At 43.4% G+C, this 17940-nt stretch overlaps 2 protein-coding genes across 4 annotated transcripts in view; one reads left to right on the top strand and one right to left on the bottom strand.

Annotated features, from left to right (window-relative positions):
- LOC134742048 (WD repeat and FYVE domain-containing protein 3) overlaps positions 1-11422 on the top strand; it is a 50109-nt gene extending 38687 nt beyond the window's left edge. The window contains exons 45-56 of the mRNA XM_063674978.1: positions 124-350; positions 491-744; positions 2902-3144; positions 3357-3545; positions 3860-4127; positions 4253-4537; positions 5079-5267; positions 5749-5912; positions 7387-7488; positions 8300-8471; positions 8946-11095; positions 11271-11422. Coding sequence (XP_063531048.1) covers positions 124-350; positions 491-744; positions 2902-3144; positions 3357-3545; positions 3860-4127; positions 4253-4537; positions 5079-5267; positions 5749-5912; positions 7387-7488; positions 8300-8461 — 2083 coding nt within the window. The 3' untranslated portion in view covers positions 8462-8471; positions 8946-11095; positions 11271-11422. The remainder of the gene's footprint in view (positions 1-123; positions 351-490; positions 745-2901; positions 3145-3356; positions 3546-3859; positions 4128-4252; positions 4538-5078; positions 5268-5748; positions 5913-7386; positions 7489-8299; positions 8472-8945; positions 11096-11270) is intronic.
- A 76-nt stretch (positions 11423-11498) lies between these two features.
- LOC134742028 (protein numb) overlaps positions 11499-17940 on the bottom strand; it is a 55500-nt gene continuing 49058 nt past the window's right edge. For all 3 annotated transcript variants that reach the window (XM_063674960.1, XM_063674967.1, XM_063674953.1), the window contains exons 5-7: positions 15173-15377; positions 14771-14954; positions 11499-14360 (exon numbers count right to left, since the gene is read on the bottom strand). In XM_063674960.1, coding sequence (XP_063531030.1) covers positions 14079-14360; positions 14771-14954; positions 15173-15377 — 671 coding nt within the window. In that variant the 3' untranslated portion in view covers positions 11499-14078. The remainder of the gene's footprint in view (positions 14361-14770; positions 14955-15172; positions 15378-17940) is intronic.

Here is a 17940-nt window from a genome sequence, read left to right as displayed (position 1 = left end):
ATTTTTCATTATTTATTCTATTGCATTATGTTTATGTCAGTTCGACAATAAACAATGGGGGTAAATGTTCTGTAATGTTGGTATTCTTATTTTATACACCTATTAATATAAACTTTCTTTTAGTATCGATGACCCTCTAAAGAAAACCGCCACTATCGGCTTCATAAACAATTTCGGTCAAATACCGAAGCAGCTCTTCAAGAAAGCTCACCCCAGTAAAAAGATGTCGCAACGCAGCTCGACTATACTAGACCCGAACAATATCATCCCGTCACAAGGGATCACGCCGCCTGAGAAGTTGTTCTTCCATAATTTGGAGAATTTGAGACCCTCTCTGCAACCTGTTAAAGGTATAAAATTGAAATATTTCGACGAGTCAAATTATCTTCTTATTAGAATAATATTACGAGTCAGTCTATAATAACCTGGAAATACGAGAAAGTTTAACGACTGCTGTTCCGAGAGAGACTATACATTTATTCATTTTCAGAGGTGAAAGGCCCAGTAGGCCAAATCCTGTACACCGACAAAGCCATTCTTGCAGTGGAGCAAAACAAAGTCCTGATGCCGCCGTCGTACAACAAATACGTGGCGTGGGGGTTCGCGGACCACTCGCTTCGCGTCGGCAACTACGACACCGACCGCGCCGTGTTCGTGTGCGAGACCGTGGCGCAGGCGTGCGGCGAGATCGTGACCTGCGTCTGTCCGAGTGCCAAGACCATCGTCACCGCGGGCACTAGCACGGTTAGTTACTCAACTACGACACCGACCGCGTCGTGTTCGTGTGCGAGACCGTGGCGCAGGCGTGCGGCGAGATCGTGACCTGCGTCGGTCCGAGTGCCAAGACCATCGTCACCGCGGGCACTAGCACGGTTAGTTACTGAACTATGACACCGACCGCGCCGTGTTCGTGTCGAGATCGTGGCGCAGGCGTGCGGCGAGATTGTGACCTGCGTCTGTCCGAGTGCCAAGACCATCGTCACCGCGGGCACTAGCACGGTTAGTTACTCAACTACGACACCGACCGCGCCGTGTTCGTGTGCGAGACCGTGGCGCAGGCGTGCGGCGAGATCGTGACCTGCGTCTGTCCGAATGCCAAGACCATCGTCACCGCGGGCACTAGCACGGTTAGTTACTCAACTACGACACCGACCGCGTCGTGTTCGTGTGCGAGACCGTGGCGCAGGCGTGCGGCGAGATCGTGACCTGCGTCGGTCCGAGTGCCAAGACCATCGTCACCGCGGGCACTAGCACGGTTAGTTACTGAACTATGACACCGACCGCGCCGTGTTCGTGTCGAGATCGTGGCGCAGGCGTGCGGCGAGATTGTGACCTGCGTCTGTCCGAGTGCCAAGACCATCGTCACCGCGGGCACTAGCACGGTTAGTTACTCAACTACGACACCGACCGCGCCGTGTTCGTGTGCGATACCGTGGCGCAGGCGTGCGGCGAGATCGTGACCTGCGTCTGTCCGAGTGCCAAGACCATCGTCATTGCGGGCACTAGCACGGTTAGTTACTCAACTACGACACCGACCGCGCCGTGTTCGTGTGCGAGACCGTGGCGCAGGCGTGCGGCGAGATCGTGACCTGCGTCTGTCCGAGTGCCAAGACCATCGTCACCGCGGGCACTAGCACGGTTAGTTACTCAACTATGACACCGACCGCGCCGTGTTCATGTGCGAGACCGTGGCGCAGGCGTGCAGCGAGATCATGACCTGCGTCTGTCCGAGTGCCAAGACCATCGTCATCGCGGGCACTAGCACGGTTAGTTACTCAACTACGACACCGACCGCGCCGTGTTCGTGTGCGGGACCGTGGCGCAAGCGTGCGGCGAGATCGTGACCTGCGTCTGTCCGAGTGCCAAGACCATCGTCACCGCGGGCACTAGCACGGTTAGTTACTCAACTCATTCCCACACGGCCCCTTAGTGACCACCAAACATTCATGGATTGTTATAGTTGGTCAAGCAAATCTTGTCAGTAAAAAAAGGCGCGAAATCCAAATTTTCTATTGGACGATAACCCTTCGCGCCTACATTTTTTAAATTTGCCGCCTTTTTTTACTGACAAGATTTGCTTGTCCAACTATATTTCTAGCACAAATTCGAGCTTCGAATCTGACAGCTAATGCAGATGTCCTCCGCACACTATGCTGTAACTCTGGCTGTGAAAAGTTGATGTTTTTCAGCTACCACGAAGCAACCCCATGCAACGCCGTACAATGTCTTTTCGTCAGATATCAAACTCGGGAAACGAATTTTGTTTTAGACTACACATTTTATAATACAATCAATGTCAAATCTTCGGTAACCAGTTGTCTGTGTGTGTTGGATAATATTGACCCTGGCAATTCGTAGCCACGTTTATATCTTTAATACAATTTAAAAAATCAACACGTTATTCAGTTTTTAGTCCAGTGGGACAATTTCGGTAGTCGAATTTAAACTATCGTGAGACATATTAACTTAACTAACTTAGCGGTTTCACTCACGTATTTTTAGTCACTCGCGCGACATGTTAATGTTGTGTGTATAGTGTGTAATTTAGCTAGTATCAAGGTACGGTTAGGTCGGTGCCCCAACTTTAAGTTTCCACGTCGCTATACTAATTGTATAGAAAAGTGAATACTTATGTTAGGGAACCGAACACACGGTGTACGGTTATAAGCTCTTGTACAGCGATAGAAGGATTTTACATTGGCCCACGTGGGTAACCTGGCGTTGCCTCCAGAATGGCGTAAAACCAGAATTATTTATATTGGAATATATAATATAATAATACGACTTTTTACCGCGGTAAGAAAGCCGTCGTCATCTTGCTTAGAAATAAAATTACAGCCGTTTAAAAATACAATTTTATTTTCGTTACACTCCTTAAGTTAAACTTGTTTTTTTTTTCAGGTGGTAACCGTCTGGCAATACTGGGCTCGGCGGCGCCGCTTAACAGTGAAAGTGTGCCTTTACGGGCACTCTGAAGCCGTGACGTGCCTGGCCGCGAGCCCCGCATACAACCTCGTAGTCAGCGGCAGCCGCGACGGCCAGGCTATAGTTTGGGACGTTGAGCGTGGTTCATTTATAAGGCAACTCTCACCGACTATGCCTTCCCCACCGCCTGTTTCTGCACTAGCCATCGACGATCTTACCGTTAGTATTAAATTCAGATGGAAAGAAATCATAATTGTAACATATGAACGCGCACCAACTTGGGTGAAATACAGAAGAAGGTTGGCATTATTTCAGCGTTAGTGTCAGTGATAAAGAATCATAAAGATGCACAACAATCTTACGATAACATAAAAGTTTTGCGGCGAATTTAAAATACACATTGACATGATATTTTCACTTGACTGTACCAGGGTGACATAGCAACGTGCAGCGGCAGCTACCTCTACGCGTGGGACATCAACGGTACGCCGCTCGGGTCCGTGGACACCGGCGGCGGGCCCAAGAGCTCGCAGCAGATCCTGTGCTGCGCGTTCAGCGAGACCCGCGAGTGGGACCCGCTCAACGTCATCATCACCGGCTCCACTGACGGCGTCGTGAGGGTGAGTAACGTCATCCAGGGATCGTAAGCTCGGGCCGGTATAGTTAACAGTTGCAGAGGCTAATGCATACTAGAGGATACTTTACGAAAAAAACAACATTTCTATATTTAACTTCTTTAGTACAAGTCTTAATTGCCGTGTTGTGACTGCTGGTGATGGTATTATTACCCCATTGATTTCCGAAATATATTGACGTGATAAATAAATTACACAATTACCTGAACCTAAATCAATCCAAATTCTCGGAACTCAATAATCAAAATGAAGGTCTTTAATTCATATAGCAGTCATATCTTATATAATTTCTATGACAGATGTGGTCGATTGACTACATTCCTGAAACCGTTGAAGACCAACCCCAAAGCATTGAAGCCATCAGCTTAGAACAACCCACCAGTTCAATCGAAGGGAAAGAGAAAGAACACAGTTTGTCCGTACAAGAGAGTGAGGACGCTAAGTCAGAAGGTGAGACTACTTTCGAGGAGATGAAGAGCGAAGACCAGCCGAGCAAGACTGAAGCGGCCATCAAGAGGGTTGAGGAGTTAGTAAAGCAGATGAGCTTGTCGCAAGATAATGATAACGGTTGGTTACATTTTCAGCTTTCATTTTTCATTTGACGCTTGAAGTAATGACGTTATGCCTTACAACTTAATTTTGAAGCAGCATATTTAATAAAACTTTAAAAATGTTTCTTTCAAATTTTACAGGAGAACTAGTCAAATCCGCATCCGAGAGCTCTCTCTCAGACGCGTGTGAAACAACGAGTGCCAAAGAATCCGCCCGGCGACACGACGAAAAGGATACCTGCAGCGACCAAGAAGCGCCGCCCTACCGCGAGGAGCCCGCGGACTCGTGCGACGATGCCAAGGACTACGACAACGACAAGGACAACGATAAGGACACCGAGACGGAGAAGGAACACAGGAAACTGCAGAAGCAGGACAACGTCGTCATGCGTAGGAAGTCTAAGGGGTCTCCGCTGTTTAGGAAGAGTAAGCTCATTTATGTTAAAAGTAGGTCCTTTAGCTAGAAAGATATGCAAAGAAGTACCCTCTATTATAGGGGGTACTTGGTCTTTGCATGTCTTATGCTTGAGGGGCTCTATAGTTCGTTTTTTTAGCTTTAGAAAGACGGTTAGCGATCTTGGCGTGTTTTTTTAAATTAAAAATCACTGAAAATAAGTTACAATTATAAATAATACGATCTTTTACATTCTTTTACTTTCATAACTTTCATAAGTAATATAAACTATTTTTTCAAAAGCATTTTTCAATAATAAAAAGACGCGTCAAGATTGTTTACCTTTTTTCTAATGGAAAAAATACGAACTATAACCATCAGGAACCATCTTTTCACTAGCACACCTTCTGTCTGTCCTTTACAAAAGTTCTCCTTACAAAGCGACATTATTGAAGCCATTTACTCCAGCTGTCTGTTCAGATGCCCACTTTACTTTCCTGACAAAGATTGTTTTTACACATCAATAACTCTTAGTCGAAATTAAGAGATGGTTAAGATAATACAATTTTATAGGTGGCAGCAGCATAGGCGATTCGGCAGGTTCTGGCTCCCTGGGTAGCGCGCCAGGCCAGTCGACGGAGACGGAAAGTGGACTGCGGACGAGCAAGTCCGACACCAGCCTGACGGACTCGTTCGTCGTCGTGTCGGCGCCCGCCTCGCCCGCGCCCGCGCTCGACCGCGCCAAGCCCAGGCTGGACCCGGGTGAGCTTGTAGTGCATCACCGTAGCGACTGTCGACGGAGACGGACTGCGGATTAGTCTGATTCGTTCGTTGTCGTGACGGCGCCCGCCTCGCCCGCGCCCGACCGCATCAAGCCCAGGCTGGACCCGGGTGAGCTTGTAGTGCATCACCGTAGCGACTGTCGACGGAGACGGACTGCGGATTAGTCTGATTCGTTCGTTGTCGTGTCGGCGCCCGCCTCGACCGTGCCACGTCTTAATGAATAAAACATTTGTGATTATCATCTTAGCGCTATCCGGGCATTTTGGAACGGCTCATGTGGGGAGACTGGGTTGGGCGCTAGGCCTATGACGTAGGCACTAGAGTTTACGAAAACGACTGCCATATGACAATAAAACATTGGCGACTATATTATATGTAGTATTTCACCAAATATGTGTATAAGCTAGGAATTTTTTTTGCTCAGTATTTATAGTAACTAACTATGAATGTTGTTGTACAGAAAGCGAAATGGCTATAAAATGGCAGCGGCGACTGATCCTCCGCGGCAAGCTGACGATGCACACGGCGTACGAGCGGCGCGACAACGCCTGCCCCGCGTCCGTCACGGCCGTGGCCGCCGCGCGCTCCGGCCGCGGCCTGGCCGTCGGCGACGCGAGAGGACGGGTAACCACTTCTCACAATCAATATACACTTCTCCGCAAGCTGGACGATGCACACGGCGTACGAGCGGCGCGACAACGCCTGCCCCGCGTCCGTCACGGCCGTGGCCGCCGCGCGCTCCGGCCGCGGCCTGGCCGTCGGCGACGCGAGAGGACGGGTAACCACTTCTCACAATCAATATACACTTCTCCGCAAGCTGGACGATGCACACGGCGTACGAGTGGCGCGACAACGCCTGCCCCGCGTCCGTCACGGCCGTGGCCGCCGCGCGCTCCGGCCGCGGCCTGGCCGTCGGCGACGCGAGAGGACGGGTAACCACTTCTCACAATCAATATACACTTCTCCGCAAGCTGGACGATGCACACGGCGTACGAGTGGCGCGACAACGCCTGCCCCGCGTCCGTCACGGCCGTGGCCGCCGCGCGCTCCGGCCGCGGCCTGGCCGTCGGCGACGCGAGAGGACGGGTAACCACTTCTCACAATCAATATACACTTCTCCGCAAGCTGGACGATGCACACGGCGTACGAGTGGCGCGACAACGCCTGCCCCGCGTCCGTCACGGCCGTGGCCGCCGCGCGCTCCGGCCGCGGCCTGGCCGTCGGCGACGCGAGAGGACGGGTAACCACTTCTCACAATCAATATACACTTCTCCGCAAGCTGGACGATGCACACGGCGTACGAGTGGCGCGACAACGCCTGCCCCGCGTCCGTCACGGCCGTGGCCGCCGCGCGCTCCGGCCGCGGCCTGGCCGTCGGCGACGCGAGAGGACGGGTAACCACTTCTCACAATCAATATACACTTCTCCGCAAGCTGGACGATGCACACGGCGTACGAGTGGCGCGACAACGCCTGCCCCGCGTCCGTCACGGCCGTGGCCGCCGCGCGCTCCGGCCGCGGCCTGGCCGTCGGCGACGCGAGAGGACGGGTAACCACTTCTCACAATCAATATACACTTCTCCGCAAGCTGGACGATGCACACGGCGTACGAGCGGCGCGACAACGCCTGCCCCGCGTCCGTCACGGCCGTGGCCGCCGCGCGCTCCGGCCGCGGCCTGGCCGTCGGCGACGCGAGAGGACGGGTAACCACTTCTCACAATCAATATACACTTCTCCACACACTAATATTAATTGCTCCTTCGGTACGGCGTTGCGCAAAAGGACGCGAATGAGCTATAGTCCGACTAAGTTAAACCATAACAGTGACATATTCGCACTGTGCATGACTGTGCAGCCGCCCTGGCGGGTATGGGAAACATTAGTTATCTGACAGTTTACTGCTGTCGAATAGTATGAAGATGTCATTCCATGAAAGTTCACATTTTTCTCATTCCGTGCGTTGTTGTGGTTTCGAACCCCCCCTTCACGTATTCGTACTTTACATGTAGCCAATATAAATATTTTGGTCACTATTTTTTTGGTATAATGACATGTTTCTTATTTCGAATATAAACTTATTAATTTACTTTTATTGGCAGATATTCCGCTGGTCGGCGCCAGACATGTCCAGCGCGACGAAAGGCGGGCCGGCGGACCACTGGATTCGCGACGACACCGCACCTTACTGCACTCAATGTCAGGTAAGAAAGCTTTTTTTAATTTCAATTCAACAAGTCGATGAAAATGACAGTAACAGTAAGCCTTAGGAAATTGGGAGAATGGCCTAGGAGTTATGGCGTCGGCCGCGCATGCTAAAGACATTGGTTCGAATCCGACTAATATGTAAAATTGAATGGGTATGTATGTATTGAGTTTGTCAATGTAACTAACGGTTGTTCATCATCATCATCATCATCATGTCAGCCGATAGACGTCCACTGCTGGACATAGGCCTCCCCCAAGGCTCGCCACGGCTAACGGTTGTTATCGAGGGGTAAACCTGCCGAGGGATATAACCTGTAGCAAAAATTTGTGATTGTAATAAATGTGTAAAATCGAAAACGGTGACAGCTATTGTTGATCGCGCTTTACGACTCCGTACATCTGTCCGACCTCGTGGCCGGCAAAACTTACTTATAAATACATACATAAATACATTTTATAGGACATTCTTACACAGATTGACTAAGTCCCACGGTAAGCCCAAGGAGGCTTGTGTTATGGGTACTCAGACAACGATATATATAATATATAAATACTTAAATACATAGAAAACACCCATGACTCAGGAACAAATATCTGACACTACATATAACGCTCAAACAACATCATCGAACTCGAGGGCACATTTTTCCTTAAGTAGACGTGTAGTGGAAAGGGCGGCAAATTTAAAAAATGTCGGCGCGAAGGGATGTCGTCGTATAGAAAATTAGAATTTCGCGCCTTTTTCTACTAACAAGATTAGCTTGACCAAGTACATGTTAGTATAGATCACGGTGACGCGGTTGACAGGTGCGGTTCACGGCGCTGGAGAGGCGGCACCACTGCCGCGAGTGCGGCGCGGTGTTCTGCGGGCGCTGCTCGCGCTACGAGGCGCCCGTGCGGCGTCTGCGCGCGCTGCGGCCCGTGCGCGTGTGCCAGCGCTGCCACGACGCCATACAGGCCAAGCAGTAGCAAGCACGAGGTGAGTGCCCGAGTGCCTGCTGCCTGCCCCCCTCCCATAAACCCTATTCAAACTCGTAACGCCCGTCGATGGTCAGTTAACACTATTGCTGTTGGTACATTATACGATACGTCGTACTTACCAGCATACCAGCATCGGACATCGTTGTCACATTTAGGAATGCATGGTTCAAATCTCTAACACACCTTTTTCATTTCTTGTCGTTAATAAATATCTGTGCTGCGCCCGTTTTCACATTTAATGCGACATAACAAGAAATTATATTTGTGTTATCACACTTGTATCTAGGCTAAGGCCACCAGAGCTGCATGATGTATCGGACCGGTGCACGAACTCTTAGAAGCGCACGCAACCTCGCACAGCTATCGTGGGTTCTCTGCTTAATAGTAAAGGTATCATAATCACGTTTACGTCTCAGATAAGACAAACAACAGAACTTAACTGTATAATCTTATTAAATTCATCTCGTTGCAGGTTCCACAGACTACACTTTTTTTGTGGAAAGCTTCGTGACTCAACAAAAAATATTCAGTATTTTGTAAAAATGTCTACCTATTGAAATATTTGCTTGACTTATACAGGCACTATATAGATAAGATAACAGTGGTATTTAAGGTTTTTGTGTGTAAATGTTTTGGCAAATATTTATTTAAACTCCCGAGCAAAGTTATAACCGTGTAACCAGATTATTACTAAATTCTTTTATAAGTTATATTCAAGTTATAACTAATGGCCAAGAAATTTTATACTTCGAACCCTGGTTAATGGGGTTGGGGTGTACATCTTTGACTAAATTTTAATGTATCTTGAAGGTTAATAAATATCTGCTATAAATAGAATTTAAAAAAGATCAGCATTTGGGTAATATTGTCATGATTTAGAGTTGCACAATCGTACGATTTAATGTTTTAGCAAGACAGTGTCACTATTGTGAAAAATGGCCGACTTCTTATAGTGACATCCATTAAATAAATTAACGTTTATTGCAACTGAGCAGGACATACTTAGTTGACAAGATTAAAATGCATTACTTTATAAGTACGAAAGTTATACACAATTTAGGACGAAGAAAACACTTTAAAAGTTGATTTAGTATCAGGTGCTTAAAAATATCGTAATGCCCGACTTTCTCAACCATCTAGTCAAATATTGTTTATTATTTTAAATAAATTATGTATTTTTAGATACTTAGTGGAATGTGAACCATTTAGGGACTCGCGACATTTATATTAACACGCTCACTACGGCACTGATGCAAAGTATGGTTAATTACGAGTTACATTTAGCGCCACTTGTATCATCCCGCTAACTCGGGGTTAGCCGGTTAAACCTGGAGTTGCCATGGTTACCAGTGCAATTTGACACTGGGTTGATGGTTTAGCGCCCTCAATAAATTTCTACAATTGTCGGACTATAGAATGATCTAAAAAATAACTAAATTCAGCTAGTCTACAAATCCGCGGGGAGATAATAGAGCGATAATATTACACACTTTTATTTATTTTTTGACATATTTAAGATTGAAATTAATGTTATCTTCTTGAGTAGCAGAGTTTATACGTGTATGTACTGTATGTTATGTATACATTGTACTAATCGTATGATCGTAGTTCTTTTATTATCATCCAGTTTTAGATTTTTTTGTACATTAGGCAAACAAACATTAATTTGTAATATGTTTAGTATAAACTGAATCAATTATTTAAATTTTTTACTTTGGTGCTTTTCACGCATTATTTATACATACATCCTAATCAGTATTAATATTTAAAAAAAAATGTTAATATATTTTATTTATTGTTTTTATTAGATCTCAGAACAGTATGACGAATATTTTATGGTATACCCGTAATTAGTCTTAAGATCGTTTTCCCTTTTTTGTAAAGTATTTGAAGTATTCATGTAGCCTCGCTCAGTCTTCGATTGTGATAATTTATATTTTTAATTGATACGCATATTATTATGAAAGAAATGTCCGAAAACCCTATTCTTGCAATTTTGCAATTCGTTTTCTGTAATAGCTGCAACGCGTACCTAAACTGTAATTACTTGTTCTCACTTCCGAATACTAACCTGCCTACTTGCAGATATTTCTCATTATAATTATCATTTAGAATAGTCTAGTCACAATCACAGAATGTATAAGGACTTTAAATAAAGAAAGGCTCGAGTAGCAGTCAATTTGGCTTAATATGCAATTTTATACTCCACGCATTTTGAACATTCCTTAATGAAAATAGGTGGCGTTTAACATTTAGTTTCCTGTCAATAATATTTTTAATACGAGGTACATACTATATAAGTATATTATATGGACAGTCCATAAGCACTATAGTGAAATATACTCGGTGTTATGAGAATATTCATCGTAGCTTTACTTACAAATGTCATCAACTGATACCATAATGTAGCTTGCAAAATGAATGTCAATATCTAATTGTAATGGACTATAATAGCACATATATATATGTATTGTTTACGTAATAAATGTTTCAATGGTAGCTTTCTATACATGTAAAAAGTTACATCCGAAAATAGCAATTTGCGTGAAAAAACAGCTTTATCAAATGATATTAAAAGGTAGTTACGGTCTCGCATTTAGCAACACGATGAGAATTACCATTGTAAAGCTGGCCATACACACTAGGGTACACCTGCGCAGTTTTACCTGTACAGTTCGACTTCACAGGTAAAGCTGGTTAAAAAACTGCGCAGTCGAATGCCACACACGCTACGTTTTACCTGTGCAGATGGCAAAACTGCGCAGGCATACCCTAGTGTGTATGGCCAGCTTAAGAGTATTATAAGTAGGCGTGCTGTATTGTATAGTATAGAAGAATAATTTACAGACAATATATAGTAACGTTGTTTAGGTAGTACGTAGGCACTGAAGTTTATGGCGTTGACTAATGTATTCATGTATAAATGAATAAAGTGGTGCAGCAAATTAACATGGCTTTTATTTTTAAAAACCCAAGTGGATGTTGCAATAGCCTACTAGGAATACAGTGTAAAACAAACAAGATGTCAACTAAACATAATATTTATTCTTCATAATATTTGAACTCTCATTATGTATCTAAAATATCTACATTGTGTGCTGATATTTACATGCTTTTGACAAAGATAAAGTCACTGTAGAATATACAAAACATCCAACAAATTTCGAAACAACGTTTTAAGTACAATTTTTCAAAGAGTAGGTACACATTTTTGTAAGTACATGAAAATACGATTCACAGAATATATGTTATTTGTTTCAAGCTATGGCTATTAGTGGCTATAACAATGCATGTACTTATGCTATGCAGCAGCGTGCGGAGACACGTTTATAAAATACGGTGCCGTCGATCTAGAGTACATGTACCTGTTACGTATGATAACTTATATAAATTACATATCACAATATTATGTACATAACAACTATTTTCTGATAATGAGACAACGGTACGTATAATATAACCCATAGATCGTGATTGGCAAATTTTTCTATGAAAACTACTGAGTATGTTCTTGTCATATTACACATATTTTAAGTACTAAGGTTTAGTCAATGAAGTAAAAATTATTACAAAAAGGTGTAGAATAACACAAGAAAAACATATGACGTGCTAATTTGTGATATGCCTGTTGTAGTGCATCTAGATCTACCTAAAGCTATTTAGTTAGAAAAGGCGTACGTCTCAAAAAAGTCTGGAATGTATGCGCACTTTTACAGGTACAATGAATGACCACAACTATTATCCTATATTAGCCATAACTGCTGTTTTTAGTAGAAATGTACATGTTATCGTTGACAAAGAATTTGGACGTCGATTGTTTTAACATAAAATTTGTTTGTTTCATCTGTTTCATACTTATCACCCCTACATTTTCAAAATTAATTTTTAGTTTAAACAGCAATAAAACAATGTTTATTTACGTTATGAAATCTGGCGATATGATTTATCTAATGATATGATTTGCTAGTTAAATGATTGCTAGTAAAATAATGATTAATTCAGAAAAGTACAAAAAATTTAATAAAAAAAGTAACAGAATAACATTAAAAATAACTCAAGACATAACACGTAAGTACACAAAATCTTTAAGTATTTCGAAGTAATTATTGAAGCACAACTTTACGCACAGTGACGGCAAACTGTGTATATTGGTTCATTCAAAAAAAGATTCACAAACGTAAAGGTCTACAAATTTACAATTATTTACAAAATAAGTGGAAAAATATATCCAAACCCTATATAATAATATGTATTTACCTATTAAGTTAAATACTGCATTGTTCGTTATTTTTGTTTCGCATTGTGGGAACAACGCTCTCGACTTGATATATAATACTGTCCATGGACGAATATACGTGAACTAGTTCTATCTTACGTATACTACATATAATTGTCAAAGTGTGCGGCGCAAAAGCACAGTGCGGTATTCTATAGACAAAAATTAAGTACAACATTTACCTAAGTTACAATCCCCTCCCGGTTTACTCTGTCGCCTGTTAATGATAGCTCAATGCGTCCAGACTCCAGAGTAATACGATTATCTAGAATAAAAGCTTATCACAAAAGCTGAAGTGAGAATGATTCACTTCAGCCTTATTCAGGCGCTACTGTCGCCTAATATAATTATTCAGACGATTTGCCAGCGTGACTCTGTAGTTCCCATCACAAGTCTTAACACAGCATCGTCTAGAATCTAGATGATGTATATCTTTATAAAACAGGAATATCCCTTTTGCAAGTGAAATCTGACCTGGCTAAGCCAGGCGAGTCACAATTAACAATTATTCATTCTACTAATACAATATCCAATATTTTAAGATAGACACCGATCGCATTTTCGTTACTAAGCTGACACTAGGCGTGCAGAGATTTTTTAATAGTTTCGGTGACATTAAGACACATCTATTATAAGACAATCAGCACCAACATACAACAATCCGTTCTTACAAAGCGTTTTTAATTGGAGCGTGTAGTGTATTCGTTTGCGTTCACATTCAGCGTCTCATTCATTCATTAATAATAGTCCTAACAGATTTGAAAATACCCGATAATTAATAGCTCGAATTGAGCATTTCACACCTCGATGTTAACAAATTCGCCCGATAAGTCCCAAACATATATACTCATTTATTTATTTTGTGGCGTACGCTATCAATTTTCGTCTTGGTAATAATAAAGTTTGCATAATAATCACAAGACAAACATCATGTGAAACTAGTCTAACCATTATATAATTGTGTAATTTTTTTAAATGAATAACTCGCGTTATGTCATCAAATTTCGTATTTTCGACGACATATTTCGAAATCATTCAAATGCCCTATTAAAGTAAAATGTAGGAAAAGTCCTGTACACAACCGATTTGTACATACAGTAAATATTATCTTTTTTTTTGCTATTTTCACTAGCTATTGTGCGTACAGCATTAAAAAAAACCACGTTTAATCTATGACGGCTGTAAAACTTTAAGGCAAGACGTACGAGTTCACTGTTATTAATGATAGTGACATGCTCGATTTGAAATAATTTTAGGCGGAGGGCGACGTTAGTCGTTTCTTCAGCCTCACTGGTCAAAGACGCGCGTAAGCCTACCCCGCCGTCGCATTTACATGGGGGCGGGCGTGGGCTGGGGCGCGAGGAAGGGGTTGGTGTTGGCGTGGCCGGCGTAGGACATAGCGCGGGTGGCGGCCGACAGCGGCGGCGCGCGCGCGCGCACCACGCGGCCCAGCCACGCGTCCGGCGCCGGCGCACCCGCCGGCAGCGGCACTGGCGCCACCGCCACCGGCACCGGCTCCTCCGCCAGCGCGCGCAGCCCCAGCGATAGCTGCTGGCACATCGCCAGCACCGGGTCCGGCTCCGGCTCCGCCGAGCCGTCCTCGTCTCCCGTCTGCAAGATACAATCTTGTTAACGGATATCACTCGAAGTTTCTACTTTGGATCCTATAAAATCGCTCATAGAGTAGTAACGAGAGAACAGACAACTTAGCGGACTAATCAGCATTACTTAAAAGTAGACGATGAAACAACATACAATAAAATTTGGGATGTTTTAAGGGTGATAGGAAGGAAGCGGGGTAGAGGAAAACCCAGACGCAGCTTTTTAGATCAAGTGAAAGAAAAAGTAGGGGTCGTGTCGTATCAAAAAGTCAAAGAGCTGGCGCAGGATAGGGAAAGCTGGAAGATACTCCACCGACATGAGAATAACTCTTAAGTTAATGATGATGATGAAGGGTGACGGAGGGTTTGGTGCGGCCGACCTTAGAGTAAGTAGGAATGAACAACTTGGAAAATTGATACCTGCGCTCGCATAGTGTCCGGCGCAGGGCTGGCGGCGTGCGCGGACGCGGGCGTGACGGCGGCCGCGTGCGCATGCGCGGGCGCGGGCGCGGCGCGCGGCGGCGAGCCCAGGCCGGCGCGGGTGCGCTCCAGGTTGGACGGCAACTCGCTGATGCGGAGCGACATCTGACGCTTGAATGGGGAACTGTAAACAGAAATACCAAAAATTAGGATTTACATTTGATATATTGATCCTGAGATCCTGACAAGACGTAATGGCCTCAGGTGTCTAATTTTCGCGTCAAATTACATCATATTGTGCTACATTGTATTGGTTTAGAATAAATGTTTAACCCCCGTACGAGTAGTGATACTCCTAGTTAATTAGTACATAAACCTATGTATCCTGCGATAAATCCTGACCTGTTATTAAGATGCGAGAAGCCCCTAAACGAGCCCTGCCGCTCCAGAAGGTGCGGCGCGGCGTGAGGCCGCTCGACGGCGAAGGGGTTGTGCGGCGTGGGGCGCGGCGCGGCCTGCGCGGGCGGCGCCGACAGCGGCACCGCGCTCGACGGCAGCGCCGGCACCGGCGGCGTGTCCGCCTCCGACGCGCGTCGTGACATCATCGCTGGAAATATACACATCGATTACTATTGTGTACTCAGTTTACATCATACCTTCTCTCACTTAAAAGGAAAGGGAACGGCCGCTTCTCCATACAAACGTAGTCCCCATTTTCCTTTCTGGATTTTGAAATTATAGAAAATGTTTTTACATAATTTGACGTATATTAACCATAGCTAAAAACAAACGTAGGGCATAGCTGTGATTGATATACAACAAATCGAAATATTTTCAATAATGTTCATATCCAGAGAGGAAAATGAGGACTACGTTTGTATGAAAAAGCGATTTCGCGCGGGTCCTACGAAATTAGTGTCATGCATGTTGAAATCAGTTTCACGAAAGTAGTTTCGATATATGCGAAAGTAATTTCGTGAACTATTAGTGTCGTGAAATTCACAGTATCGCAGTGACCATGGGCACCGTCAGCATCGAAGGTACTTACACGTTCGCGCAGCACAGGCACTTTTGCGACACTAGTTTTTCACGTCGCATTTACACTACGAAATTAGTTGCATGACACTAATTTCACCAAAAAATCGCGCAGGGCATGAAATTGATTTGCTTTCATGCAATTAATGCATGCATTACGAAAATATTAAATTACACGTGAAACTGTAACAGTTTCAGTTTCACGTGAAATTTATCTAATATATACGTAAAACTAATGTCACGAAATCAATTTCACGCCACCAATTTCGTAACGTAAATCGCGCTTTAGTGAGTGTTCATTTTATCATCATCTGCAACCTGTCTTCGAGGTGTCGCCCCGGTCCTGCGCAGGTCTTATACCGGCGAGCTTACGAATATCGTTAACCTAGTATTTATCACAAGTCACAAATCAAATGTGAACTTTCTCGCCTGACCACTTCTATGCCGCAATCTTATATGTGTCCATGTATTTAGTATAGGTACTAATAGACAAATTCCTAAAAAAAATATACGCTTCTTTAAATAACAGTGCATTGAAGCGAGGTTGATGTACTCGTATATCAACAGATTGCTGTAGTTGTATTTCAAAAATCCAAAAAGTATCTGGCGTGGTGGATTTATCTAGCTAAATTTCTAAACCTATTTAAAAATTAGAAAATTCTAAGCAAAACCAAAATTATTTATCAGCTTCTATAAGTACTACTTTAAAATCTAATCTGAAATTTTTTATAAAACATTATGAGTATAGCCAAGTGCGAATAACACAGTATCTAAAGCAACAGTTATTTCATAGATTTTAGTACCTATAGCAGCACAGTTTGAAGATTCGCCTATGAAGTCATATTTAAAAATGCTTTCCTTGTAATTGACTATGACATGCAACATTTTAAAAGTACGTGTTTGATACCTTTCTACTTTAAAACATGCTTAACACTGTCAAGTGTCACGCAATACTCGTATATTTCGGTAGAGCTGTGTAAAGTTTGTAGCAATTGTAGATAGCTCAGCGCAAACAACGCGCACTCGTGGGCGGTGTTCACTGTAATTTCATAACAAGTTTCTGTTTTGTGTAGTGACTTGTTGTCTTGTGTAACTAGTTTAAAGTCTATTGTACATTATCAACCTCTACTAATATTTGGGTCATGCAATAGTTATAAGCTATTGCGTAGCGTGGGTCACTTACGACTTTCGATGGACATAGACATGGATGCTTTGGACAAAAAATCAGGTTATTATGGTATACAAACGTCGCAGGCGGAAAAGCGTTTTAAGTTTATTTTTTTATATTTTTAAGGTAAAGGACCAGGGTAACAGAGAATATACGTCATGCGATAAACGCTGGTATTATAAGTAGGTTAAGTACAAGATGTAGCGTATAAGTACCCTCCATGATGGAGGGTACTTATACGCTACATCTTGTACCTCCATGGCCTCCATGCCACAAATTCAGTAAAACAGATAATACTAATAGTTGATAATAATAATAGTTAACATTTCTAAAAATTTGTTCGTGAAAATGTATCTCAACTGATATTATAATTCGGCCACTGTTATATATCACATGCTAAACGCTGTCGAGCCCGAACAGACTGGCAGGATATTGCCGATTGCACCTGCCATAAATTATTGTTACAGAAACTAGATAATAGAAACGAGTACTAGAAGAGAATGTACGCTTTGTGCTTGGCGGCCGCTGTTTACTCCAGATAAAAATATACAGAATGTCGCCTTCTGTTCTGTACGGATTAAATGAAAGCCAGTGTAACCAGTGTTACGGACCTTAAGAGCTACCGATTTTACCCCTACAGTTCAGCGAAAATTTATAGTTTCAGAGAGCAATTGGGTACTTGACACATGTTGAGTATTATAGCAAAATTTTGCTAAATGGATAGAAAATGAGCCATCCATTTATAAAAAGGTAAAATATTTTTTTTTTATTAATTATATAACAATTCAAGTCTTGGAGACCCTTTACATCTCTGGATAATTTGATGATCTTTTTTATTATTATATACATTTTATCTCTGACACCTCTAGAGACTTTTACATCTCTAAACAATTTTAGTACTTCTGTTGTTTGTATATTTTTTATTAGTTTTTTTTTGTGTAATTTGACATTTATATTTATGTAATTG

Source organism: Cydia strobilella, chromosome 1 (assembly GCF_947568885.1).
Source record: "Cydia strobilella chromosome 1, ilCydStro3.1, whole genome shotgun sequence".
NCBI lineage: Eukaryota > Metazoa > Arthropoda > Insecta > Lepidoptera > Tortricidae > Cydia > Cydia strobilella.
The sequence above is the reverse complement of the archived record's forward strand: the minus strand, read 5'-3'. Positions and strand labels throughout refer to the sequence as shown.